Genomic DNA, 13,193 nt, shown 5'->3' with positions numbered 1-13,193 from the left:
AAGATCAAGTATTTGGGGGTCTACATCACCACAAACTTGGATGATCTGTATAAAACTAATTTCCCCCCACATGGGATGCAATAATCAAAGATCCCCTGAGGTGGTCAGGGCTAAAGCTGTGCTGGGTGGCCCAGCTAACTGCCATAAAAATGAATGTCCTCCCACGACTCTTGTTCTTGTTTCAGGCTCTTCCCGTTATACATTCGGCATCATTTCATACCGATGTCAGAAGGGCTCTACTCTGCTTTTCGTGGGCAGGTCAAAGGCCGTAGATAGCGTATTCTACACTCATTCTATAGGCAGGAGGGTGGAGTGGGTTTCCCAGACATTTATGAATACTATCGTGCCTCGTAGTTTAGGGTCCTGGTGGACCATGTCCGTGAAAACAGGGATAGGCAATGGATCACCTTATAGAACCTCTTATTTACCCCGGTGATGCTGGGGGAATGGTTGTGGGTTCCTCAGTGACGCTTCCCCGAAAGGAGCCACGAACAACCAGGTCTAGCGGTGGTGTGGCACCTCTGGAAAGGATCAAGAGAAATGGTACGGGTAACATTGTGGACTTCCCCGCTTAGCTGCATTTGGTCACCTCCCATCCGAGATAAGATAGTGGATCCCGCCATATTTCAGACCTGTTATGAGGCGGGGCTGGTCTGGCCTGGGCAGCTGTGGAAAGAGGGAAGTTTCCCATTCTCCCTTTTTATATTTACAGCTAAAGGGGGTCATGACAGATCGTTGTTGGGGTGAAGCATTAAAACGTCCCCTGACCTAGTTTGAACACATTTTTAATACACATTCGGGGTTTAGAGGGCCTATTTCACGGGTTCACCTTGCTCTATTGATACAAGGATATTTGGGCTTACCCAGAACGCAGGCACAGTGATTGACGGATTTGCAACTACCCGAGGATACAGAGGTATGGAGATGCATATATAAGGCGTGTGGTCTTCCTCGATAGCTGTCCAGTACAAGATGCATAATGGTAGGATACTGTTTAGATGGCAATTGACCCCAGTGTGTCTGTCAAGGATGTACCCTAATGGTAGCCCCCTGTGTTGGGAGAAATTGTGGACAGGACAGTACATATTGGCACATGTGGTGGGGCTTCCCATAGGTGAAAATCTATTGGAAGGTGGTGCTGGAATGGGTCAGGGGCATAGATGGTATTGATGGGGCACTGGAATCGCTGCTAGTACTGTTTGGGGTGGAGAGGAGTGGCGAAGACTGTTTGGTGCTGCCCCATATGCCAAGGAACCTGCTTCTAGCAGTGCAGGTCTGTGTGACGCTTTACTGGAAGAGGCGCCAACTGCCCACACACAAAGAATGGCTTAGGAAGGCGTTTGAAATATATGATATGGAAAGCTTGACACCAACTCTAATGGAGACCCACACGAATATGGACGCGATGTGGCTCCCCTTTCTTGAATAACGCGCTGCTCACATTGCTCTAGCAAAGGCCTGAGATGTTCCCCGTTCCCCCCCACATGAGTGGTCTCGGCTTCAGGGCTCAGGTATATCAGGGAATGGGGAATCCCAACCAACACTACCCGTTAGTCAACTGATGGGAGAACCCTATCCTCTGTTTACTCCGTTTACTCTTCTTCAACTTGTGCCGTCGTCCAGAGATTGTCCATTGAATGTGATGTTTGGCCCCTATTCTTACAGGGTGAGCCGGGTGGGAGAGGGGAATTTGACCATTACTGCTTGGGAACAGAATGTTGCAAAAATTCTGAGGCCAGTGTTGGAATGTTGTAACTTGGTGACACCTTTTTTTATTTGAGTGCCTTTTTTTGTGCACCTGGCCTGATTGGCTGCTTGATCTATGGTTCAGTGATGAGATTACGGTCAAGCAAATATGCTCCACTCTAAATTCAATTGTGTATGATACAATGATGACGTACTCTACCCTCTTTTGAAGTTTGCAATAAAAATATATTTTGAAAAAAAGAAAAAAAACCTACTGAGTTTTCCTGTTTTTATATTACAAAACTGAATGGAAAATATCAATTTCACAACAGCCAAAAAATCATCAAACAAGAACAGAGGTACATTTTTACCACTCAAAGTCAATTGGAGGGGCTGAAGGAAAAAAATAAAATCGAATGGCGTACCAGCAACAACAAACAAATTGGCAAAATGTGTTTAGCATATCAATCGTCTAGTGAAATTCGAATTTAAAATTCATGAATGAAACATGCCACACCATGCCACCTCTTTTCAGATGGCCATACACAAATAATCCTCTGCATATCATCCTCTTGGGATGATTGCACCTTGGAAACTGAGCGTATGCACAGCCCTCCCTTACAGATGGACCTGGGGGCAACTCTTCCCAAGGAAAGAAACACGATTTCCGTACAGCCCGGGCCAGAGCGACTAAGGCCGAATCCAAAGAGTGCCTGAATCAACATGCATGGCTGAACGGCACAAGCATGTCAATGTTAGGGGGAATGTTGTGACAAATAACGTGAGCACAACGCCTAGTGTGCATTGCTTGCTTGGGGATTCAAGCTGGCACACCTTTTATCACAGACTGCACAGATTGGCAAAAGGTGCTTTAGGGAGCGAGCGGGGGGGGGGTGGGGATTTGGAAGTGAGTAAAAACTGGAAATAAGAAAAGAGAACGAGAGAAAGAAGCTATTGCAACTCTGTATGCGATAAAGCACATACAGCACCCCTACCATGTGTTATAAGGAGACGGTTCCATGTGATAAAATTGCGGCAAAAATGGCCGCGGACACAAAATATTGAGGCAAAAGGCTGTGGTTTTGTCGCCGAATTCCATGTAAAGGATGAGGGGGACAACGCTGCAACCCCCAGACCCATTTTACCATTTAAGGGGAGTGGAGGACACCCCCGCAACCCCTGTTCCCCTAAACGGTGTAATGGGGTACACCTTTAACGGGTCAAACCACAGCATTTTTGCCGCAATTTTTTGTACAGGGGACATTTTTGCTGCGATTGTATCACTGCATACCAAGGAGACTGCAAGTCCCGGAGTTCCGGGACCATGAAGAGGCACGGCGCCACATCACGAGTGTCTTTATAGAACCGCAGAACTCTGAGGGGACTTCCACAACCCCTTCCACCTGCAGCAGAGGGAATGTTGTTCTGTGTAAGGCGTGTCACATCTTGGCTGGTGTCATGCTCACTCGGATCAGGCAAGTCACCTTTCAGGTCCTGATTTCTAGAATATATGCCCGCCAAGGGCAGATTAATAAAAAAAGGCCTCATTTACAAGTTGTCTTTGGATTTTAAAATAAGTGGTAGACTCCGGCAGTGCACTAAATAACGCAAGGAACCTGGAGAGCGTGTGGTCACTGTATCTAAATATATAAGTAGGCATCTATTCTGCTGAGGCTGCTGCATTTACACTGTGATATAAGCTCCAGCAGAAGACACGGTGATACCCCAAGCAACTGTACTACACTATTACAGTTGGTAAGTGATGTTATTTTCTCCTTACAGGTGACTAGTGATGTCACACTGGACTGCACCAGGAACTTGAGGTGAAGGTTTCACACAGCTATTGCAGGTATTAAGGCGTTGAGCGCAGCGTGCTGCACAATCCCAGCTGCAATGCACCCAGGCAGTAGAGAGAGGAGCCAGTGGTAGATCGCGTGAAGAAACGGCAACAGGACGGTGAAGACATAGAAATGAGACATCGTTGTCTTGAGCAGCTCTTCCACAGCAGCCTTTGAATTTCAAACCCTGAAGACACACCGCCTACCGGGCCGCCCCTCCTGCTTTTATCGTGTGCACTGCTTGTCTCCATCTGGCTTTTTATGTGTGACTCTTGGAAAAGTGAAGCTTCCTGGGAGCAGGTTCCCATTTCACCGGCTCCCTGTTGATTTTTCATGTGTTCTGCACCTGTTCCCTTTTTGTCCCCTGAGAACAACCCAATTCTTTCTGGCAATGATTGATTCAAAATGCGCACACATGAATTGTTTGCTAATGAAATTTGTAAACTTACAAAAATCTATATGATTCTAAGAAACACTTGGGTATCCAGTTCAGTTTAAAGGAAGGTTGAGAAATATTAGAGATGCTTGTTATTTTCCTCGGATATGTCAAATGGAATGGTTTCCTTAAAAGATGCAGCCAAATGATGGACATGTATTGGATATCACAATCGCTGTGGCTCGAAGGTGAGTTTACAGTATGCGTGCTTGCGCACTCGCGCAAGCGCGCGCCCACACACACACACACACGTGCTCTTTTCATATCTCCTTTGAATGCTTGTGAAGAGTGAGATTGTGTCAATGTAGGCCTCAAGACTGAGATTTGTGTCTTCGCTTATCTGCAGGGCCCAAGTTAAAATTCTGACACAGACCGCTCCGCCTTTCATGCTTACACGCTCAAAATAATACTTCAATGGGACGATAATTATATTGCAAATAAAAATTACTATGCAAAGCACTTTGGAGAGAAGTGCTTTATTAATTACCGATTAGATTGTTATTGATCATATTTTTATAATTCTTGCTATTGCTATTCTGAAAAAAAAGGTTCTCTAGGAACGTCTGGCTGAAAGATAGTCTACACCTTGGGAAAGTTCCTTGTTGCTTTTGACAGTTTATTTTGCAACAAGATTTTCTGGGCCAATTATTCATGGAATCCAATGACATTTTGAACAATTTCAGAGCCCCCCTAAAATGTCATGCCGCGATCTCAGCCCTGTATGTATAGTGCACGTAAGCATTTGCGAATGATTAGCTTGACCCAAGTAGAGAAGGTGCAAACGGAAGAGAGAATATAGCAGAAATACCAGAGAACCTGTGGTGTCAAAGCTTAGTGCAATGGATAATTAACCAATTTATTCAGTGAACGCGCTCCATATGTTGTAATAGTTTAACAAGTTGTTCTTTATTAAAACCATAGGCCCTGATTCACAAAAAGTATTTCTAGGCGCTTGTGAATTTATGTCCGTAACAAACAGCTGTGCAAGAAGCACCTGGTTTAGAAACAGTGAATCAGGCCACTTGTGGCAAGGCGCTTTATATGTGAGTGTGTAAAACATGTGCCACGTGTGTGCACTTTTCACAGCCAAATGAAAATGAATGGGTGGACGTATGCGCCTTCATTAAAAACTACTTTCATATGCAAAAGGGGGGTGTCTGCGGCAGTGGGAATGGCCAAGCAATGGAAAGGAAGGAGGGGCCCACCTACCAACAGAAGTGGGACGTCCTGATACGCAGGAACATAGCAAGGGGCTTGCTTCTGCAGCAAATCCCCCCTGTTCCAACCTAGTGCGAGCCAGTCTTGGGACGTGGGCGAAACCGCAGGAACTAATGCCGCTTTGTACATGGTTCCCTAAACATGCTGCACTGCTCCGACAGTTTGATGCAACTTAGGGTTATAATGGGAAACCATGTATTTTCCAATGTTCACCTCTCTGTGTTGTGTGCATCTTCAAGGGACATTTACCTGGCGATTTGCTCTTTTTTTGTGAATCGCGTCAATTTACGTGTGGCATGTGCATCAGGCAGAAGTCGCTCGCGGCACATGCGGGATTCTCTGTGAATCACCACGCATGTGCAAGCTGTGCATGTTTGCAGCAGCAATGTATGGCTACCATTATTTGCGCACGCACGCACTCTCTCTCTCTCTCTCTCTCTCTCTCTCTCTCTCACTTCTTTGGGAATTGGCACCACAGCCCTTTCAACTATACACTCCTCCCTGTAATCACGATCACTCACCCTTATGCTTCTACCTTCTGAGTTAAGTGTGCACATTTCTGTCTCCCTATATTTTCCCAGTGTCCACTTTTTCACTCGGCTTGGCCACATTTCCGCCCCCAGCCCCCCCCTCTACACAGACCAATGTCTGGCTGCCACCCTGGATGGGGTCACAATTCGCCTCTCAACAGACAAGGCCCTGCGCTTCAAGACCACCATGGTGGTGAAGCGCACATTATAAAATACAAATAACATAACAAAACATATGTCACCAACGGAATAAGACCGTGGGTCCAGTGTTCTTCATGCGCATCATATTTGATTTCTGCAGTCCTTACAGATATGATAGGTTATGTATAATGTGCTTAATACCCAGAGGTGTATCAGCACGGACCGGGGATCGAACCTGTGTTGCTCCCTGTCATCATGCTTCTACATATCAAGACAGGGCCTCACTGGTCATGGGAAATAGGATTAAATATACTGCGGGGGTTGGGGGGGGGGGAAGCAGTCATGACGATGTATACTCCAAAAACAAGCCTTCACTCAGAACGCGTTTGCTTTTCAAAAGTGACAAAACGCGCGCCAGGTGTTGACATGAATGTGCACAGGTTGATGTGCACAGCACAATTATCATTTCATGATCTTAAGTCCAATATCGCAATGCTAGGGTATAACGTGCCTCACAATGCTGCTGGGTTGTGTTGTGACGTTACGCTACGCTATGCTATGGTACGTTCCTATTGGCTGTCTCGTTACACGCGAGTAGTAAAATGCGCGTGGTGCGTAGCGTACGTGCCTTGTTCCTGGAATGCCGCAGCAGCTCTACCAAGGTGAACACCTCCCGCAGAAAGCTGCTCGCGCACTCTTAAACATTTCATCAGCGGCTAAACAGCCCTAACTTATAGCAGAGCTGGCATTTTATGGTGTGCAGAGCCATACATCATCTTTAAACCATGATGATATTAAGGAAAACAGATGTGAGCACATATGTTTGCCACAGTTGTATAAACTGCTTACTTGTCATACTTCATAAAGGTTGAGGGGTATATTTCAACATGCTTTTTTTATAGATAAAATGTTGTCAGTGCGGGCTAAAGGTTTTGCAATAAAGAAATGTACATTTTCCGATGGTTTTCATGCTCGCGTTTCTATTTTCTGATTGATGTTGGTAGTTTGGAGGCTCAATGACCAGCATTTGGTATGATTATGGATCAGATAAGACAGGGATTTTTGGGAGAGGATATGTCAATGTGCCTTCAGAGTCAGGCCAGAAATATCCAATCCGGACAGGCTGGCCTCGTATTCCAGGAACGTATGTTCCAAACAATGTTGACTGAGTTCACATTAGGAATTTTAGAATGTAAAGATGTAGCCACTGCTTCTAAATAGTTGGTCAAAGATGAAGACAACACTGTTCAGCTGGAACCCCTGTGGACTCATTCCTGCAGTAGATTGTGCCGGCTGTGACTTGGCTTCCGTAGAATTCCCTCTTGGCTGCTTTTGTGAAGAGAATGAAGGGACACAGTGTTGGAACCGTCTGCAGGCTATGTCTGCTGGATTGTCCTCTGAACATTGGAAGCAGGACTCACAGCAAGCATGCGTTGATCCTTGGCAAAGGTTGCTTTATCAAACCTGTCTGGGTTCCCGCTTTGCCACATGGCAACCGAACTAGGCAACTGTGGGTCAGGACAGTGCCTGGATAAGGATCGTATATATGCAGATTATTCCCAGAGGAGCCCAGCAACTGCCCAAGAGCGGCCATGTCTCCATAGCACTCCAGGAATCCTCATACGTTTTCTGCCGGGGCACAAGGAGCGCTCAGGCAGCAGCCTCATTGCTGTACCCTCAGCAGGAAACCTGCATACAGAAATACTGAAAGTCACCCCAACATGGAAGTGCCTTCAGGGTTACCTGTTAATCGACACTATCACCTAATCATTTGGGGGCTGAGGGACCCTACATTGCTGACCCTCGGGCACACTATGGCTGACATGTCTGGCTCTCAGCCTGAAAGGGTTCCCTCCTGCTCCTCAGCTCGTAGCCTTACTGTGGCATAAAGTTCATGGCAAAAAGCATGTTACAGCCCTACGTGATAACAGTCATTCATGTATTACATGCGTGCCCTTGAACAATGGGGGATAGGTAGTGTACTGCGCCAGAGAATACATTGAATTCAACCAATTTTTTTAATCAAATTATTCTGCAAATATTTGCGGGTAGGGTGGTTAAGGGTAATACTTAGGTCAGGCTAGAAGGAAAGGTGGGGAGACTCCCCCTAATATATTTGCAATGAAATGGATCACACACAAAATGTTGAAATCAAATTCTATGAATTCTCCTCCATCAAATCATATAGAACCTAACAATGTAGCAACTACACACTCAGGCAACAGTTACAATATATTATCAGAATATTACACTATTCCCTTACACACCAACCATCCCATGGTAGGTGGCCTTGCAAGTATGGACCCCTCAGAGAGTGCCCACCTGATTTGTCGCCCACTGTGTATCCACGTCATTAGACCTGCCCACAGTCCAATTTGGGCTCTGTCACTTCTGACAGGTCGCTTGCCAATCCCAGATGTATTGTTCTGGGGTCTGTCCAGTTATGGTAACACCTAAGAGACAAACAAGCATCGACACCTCAATGGCATGCTGGTGCCCATTTCAGGTCCATCAACCAACCATTCACTGACTAATTTCAGGACTTCCTGGGAAGTACTAGAAACGGCTCCCGGGCGTGTACACTCATTCACAGGAGCATTGAGAATTGTCCATTTCCTCATTACCACTATGCTTTGATTGGTCAATACTTCCACCACAGGCATGCAAACTATCGTAGAATCCCTCCCCACCCCTTGTTTACCTTTCCTACTCATACAAATCTTTCATCTGCATTTACCTTTTCACCCGCTTTTCCTCTCTCCATCCTCTCCTGTCATTTGCTGTTCTCTTTTAGGACAAGGTCTGGAGACTCTGGCAGTTAATTTTGGGCCATATTCCAGATAAGCCTCTGTGCTGTTTAACCGCTGCAGCAGTGCACCGCAGGTATCACCCACAACGGAACAATTAACAGCAAATTATATCAGTAGATTTTCTCCTAGCACTGTGGCCACCACAGCGCACTCCTTCCCACTACAGCAATTATTTCTGTGGGTGTATTTGCCTCACATGTATTCATTGTAGTGGTATTCACCATGTCGAAGCTTGGTGCATAGGATGCCCAGAAACACTGGGGATATTTAGCAATTATACTGACAGCAACATATCTGTGGTGCACAAACCCTGCTACAGAGGGACTCCATGAAAATGGAGCTCGCGCGTTGTGTGGACACACCACAGCCAAATCCCAAGTACGCAGGAGAATTGGCAAATTCAGACAAAAAAAAATACAGAAATCCCCATGCCACATATTTTAGCAGCATTCAAAAATGTCACATGTGACACTCTGGTTTCAGGTGCTAATCTTTCCATTCTGGTTTCCCTTCTCATATGTTCATCTCCCTTTCCAGGTGTGCCCCTCATTTAATCTCAATGTTATTATAGGGATGGCGCTCCTATTCAAATGGGATTCTTACTTTCTGAGTGTCAATTCCCTTTTTGGATATGGATTTCTCTTTCTTTTCAGATACTGAACCCCATTTTAGATGTTCCATTTCCATTCAAGGTGTTCCATATCTCCTTTCCCATGTATATTTCAATGTTCTGATTTGAATCTTTGCTTTCGATGTGGAATGTATTTCCCAAATGATGATTTCCATTTTTATATGCACATCTCTCTTGGGGATATCCTCTATTATTAGCTGATTTCTCTTTAGCATATGCACTCCTTCTTTCAGATCTGGATCCCCTCTTTCAGATGTAGGTCTCTCTCTCGCTCTCTCTCTTCGGACATAGGTCTCACTTTGGCAGATACAGATTTCCTGGTTACTATGCAGCCGTCTCTTATCAGATAAGAATATACCCCTTAGGTAGTGGATTTCTATCTTTTTTAATAGATAGCCCAAATAGTGACCCGCCATTGCCACACTGAGTACAAGTAGTACGCAAAATGGAACGATGTGCTATCTCGTTGGACGGAATATACAAAGGTTTTCATAGGTCAGGCAGCGTGTTTGTACACAGTCTTAAAAGAAAGCCTTTAGTGAGGGCACGGAAGCCCATCTGACTCCTCTGGCCAACACCAAAGCCCCCTAAGCCCCCGCAACACGTGGCAGTGAGGAGTAGTGCATTTGTATGCGCAATTATGGCATAGAAATTTCACTGCTCAGAGAAATGGGTTTAGTTCTAGGGTTTGTGCCGGCTGACATTTACCTTGAAGGTCCCACGTGTTTGAGAAGTTGTAGTTGACAAAACTTGAGACTGTGATGTCTACTAAATACCTGGGAGTATGGATTGACCAAACCATCAATGGAAGCTTGTGGAAAGTACATACCCTGACAAAAATTGACTCCCTGGCTCGTCAAGGCGCAATGCTGCATAGGAAATATGGCACCTTCTCCTACAAACCTTTGACCATGTTTTACCACCAAAAGGTAACTGCAATAATAAAATACAGCAGCAAAACCCTCCTAAATGTATCATGGAAAATCTGGGACGCACTTGAAGGAAGATTTTGGAGAAACGTACTAGCACTCCACCCTTCTTTTCCATTTCAACGAAGCTTGCACTCCAATCTTTACAATCCTTTGTAACATGGAAAACGCTGGACTTATACAGAAAAACAGTGACAGATGAAGACATTCCAGCCGTGCGGCTATTACGGACCCAGTCTAACACTATCAATAATACAATATGAAATACATGGAAACAAGCTTGTAAGCAAGTGATGAAAGATAACATCATCACAGAAGAAGTATTGATATGCAGACCAATGGAAGCCAAATAAAAAATTGAGCGCGCAGACTGGATTATTACCATACAGAAAAAAGCTGAATACCAACTCTCTATTTACTGCTCGCTAGATTGTCGGAAATTGAATCATCTTCCAAAGTAATTAGAGTGCTTCCCATGTCAAAAAACGAGAGACACATTTCGTAGACTCTGGTTGAACTTGTTACCAATGCGAGAAGTACTAGCAAAAACAAACCCAATAGACCAGGAATACTGTCGACATTGTCAAAATGTCAAACAGATCGAAACATCTTACCACATATACATATAATGTGAATCCTTGAATCAAGAAAGGGAAGAATGTGCAGCGATGCTGCCACAAGAAATTTCCAACTACTGTTGAGAAGAACGATGGGAAAAAATCCTAGAAGGAAATTACAACAGCCTGACCTTCCGAGTCGTGCAATACTGGAGTGATAAGTAAATACAGAACGAATTAAAACAATGAAAGACCTCACAAAGAACTGACAAGTTGAAGACTCTATATGTATTATTATTATTTTTTTTAATTTTTAATTTTTTTAATTTATTTTCTAGTTGTTAATCTAACCAAATGCATGAATATTACTCTAAACAATTTAAATGAGATTGTAAAAGTTATAATTTTAATAACTAAAACATTTTTTAAAAAGTGTGACATCAAGAGGATGAATAAACTAACGGAAAAAAGGAAAAGCAAACACGTTTTGTAAATAGAAGGAGGATCAATACATTTATGGAAGTAATTGGAACTCATCTGAAATCTTGATTTATAAAATGAAGACTACATGAAGTTAAGTCACCAGGAGAATATAAGGAATGCCTTAAACGACTATTTTATGACTTACTGGAATCCCAGAGTTATGGTAATTTAAAGTGGTCTTGTGGAGGCCTCTTCTGCCAATAATGTTGGCCTAGCTGTGCATGGCTCTATAACAGATGGGAGAGGGGAGGCTGTTTGTGAGGTTGAGGGAGAGGCGGATGTGCAAATCTATTGTGTTAATGAGTGCTTGTCAGAAGAACCCATTCCTTACCTGTTTCAGGGTAGGGATTCTCTGTGTTCAGAGAGAAGAAAAACACGGACACAGGTTATCCATAGGGGATATCTCTGTGTTAGGGGAGTACATATAGATGATGTGTGGTTCTTGGTAGCAGTAGGAGAGTGTCGGAGTCTGATTTGTACGCTCGCGATTGTTGTTCATCTAAATGAGGTGTGAGTGCGGGGTAGTTTCTAAGATTTTAGCAGTGTTGATGTTAGGAGGGGAAACATTGCAAAGAAAGGAAAAGCGGGTGAGGGACCAAGAAACTTCCTCAGACACAGGCGTGGAATCCTGATTAGGTTGCCTAGGTTGTAGTTGGTTTGAAAAGCCGAGAAGATTATGGAAAGGAAATATACCTTTTCGGATAAAGGTTTGCACGTTGAGGTCTCTTGATGGGGATATAGTGGATCAACTCCCTCCGTAGCTTTGGGGAAATAGTTATCGCAGTAATTGAAAAGCCCCATCTTGAGTGGTTTCCTGATGGTCCGTCAGTCCTCTTATAGGAAACTAGTTTAATCCTGCTGTGCTCAATGATGGGTACATCTATTATTTGAACCTGATTTCTATTTATAAAATAAGTGAACAATATGTCAGAGGATAACTGGACCTGTCTTGGATTTTCATGGCTTTCAAAGCAAGGCATATAGTTAAACGGCCAAGATCAATTTGATAAAGAATGCTATTAATTGGACAAAATTATTTATGCATCCCATTGTTCATGCAACATACTTGTCACAGAATCATTGCATAAATTCCATATTACTTGGAATGGAAACATTCACGAAGTGCAGTCTGACATACAAATGCAGGATTGGTTTCTTGGGACAGATCCATGTAGTCAGTGTGAAAAAGATCCCCACTTCCTCAGGATCGCGGGGCCGTGGATTCCATGCATGACTACGGGGATCGGTCATGTCGCGGCGGACCTCGGGAAAGTCTGCATTGAAGGATCTTACCTTTCTCCTTCTGGATCTTTTTTAAGCTGCTCCCGGTGTCTTGGTCTGCGAGCTCCCCATCTCTCATGTTAGGCAGCATAGCTATGAATAAGAGATCGCAGCTAAATGGCATAGCTGGTAAAACAACGTACAAAAACAGAGCATGAAGGTGAAGTATTGCAAAAGGTGTCAGGAAAATTGCTTCACTGACAACAATCTGGCATGCTCACATAGTTATGTGCAAAAGAACATGCAAAGTAATCACAACAGTTCAGAGAGACACATTCCACACAGATGGCCAGTATTACCACTATTGCTATCAAGCTTGCTTTGCTGCGGTAAAAAGGCGTAAGACAACATCGCATTTGATTTCTTAAAGTATATTTAAAGAAATATATGGTCAACATTAAAATAAGAACAATCAGTGGCTCCTTAAACAATGTTGTTCGAGTCTGTGGCGGAAGATCTTGTTTATTTGGGGTTCAGCCTCTTCCTCATCACAACCTCTGTCTGCAGTGGCTTGAAACGATTTTAGAACTGTAGCATGTGGGTGTGGGTCGGAGGAATTAGGGGCAGGGAAAAGGGGGAAATGAATGTACAAGGGGGGCTACAGAGCAGGGACTTGGGAGAAGGAATCTCACTTCAACACGAGTTACAATTAG

At 44.2% G+C, this 13,193-nt stretch overlaps 1 protein-coding gene across 15 annotated transcripts in view; it reads right to left on the bottom strand.

Moving 5' to 3' along the window:
* Positions 1 to 13,193, bottom strand: part of DACH2 (dachshund family transcription factor 2) — a 1,006,899-nt gene that overhangs the window by 206,092 nt on the left and 787,614 nt on the right. For 5 of the 15 annotated variants that reach the window (XM_069612948.1, XM_069612947.1, XM_069612938.1 and 2 more), the window contains one exon: positions 12,553 to 12,633. The exons of 5 other annotated variants lie outside the window; for them this stretch is intronic. In XM_069612948.1, coding sequence (XP_069469049.1) covers positions 12,553 to 12,633 — 81 coding nt within the window. Of the gene's footprint in view, positions 1 to 12,552; positions 12,667 to 13,193 lie in introns of all 15 variants that reach the window. 5 more of the 15 variants (XM_069612937.1, XM_069612940.1, XM_069612944.1 and 2 more) reach the window with 1 other exon arrangement.

Source organism: Ambystoma mexicanum, chromosome 5p (genome assembly GCF_040938575.1).
Source record: "Ambystoma mexicanum isolate Mex_15411 chromosome 5p, UKY_AmexF1_1, whole genome shotgun sequence".
Taxonomy (NCBI): domain Eukaryota; kingdom Metazoa; phylum Chordata; class Amphibia; order Caudata; family Ambystomatidae; genus Ambystoma; species Ambystoma mexicanum.
Note: the sequence above shows the minus strand (reverse complement) of the source record. Positions and strands in the feature narration are given on the sequence as shown.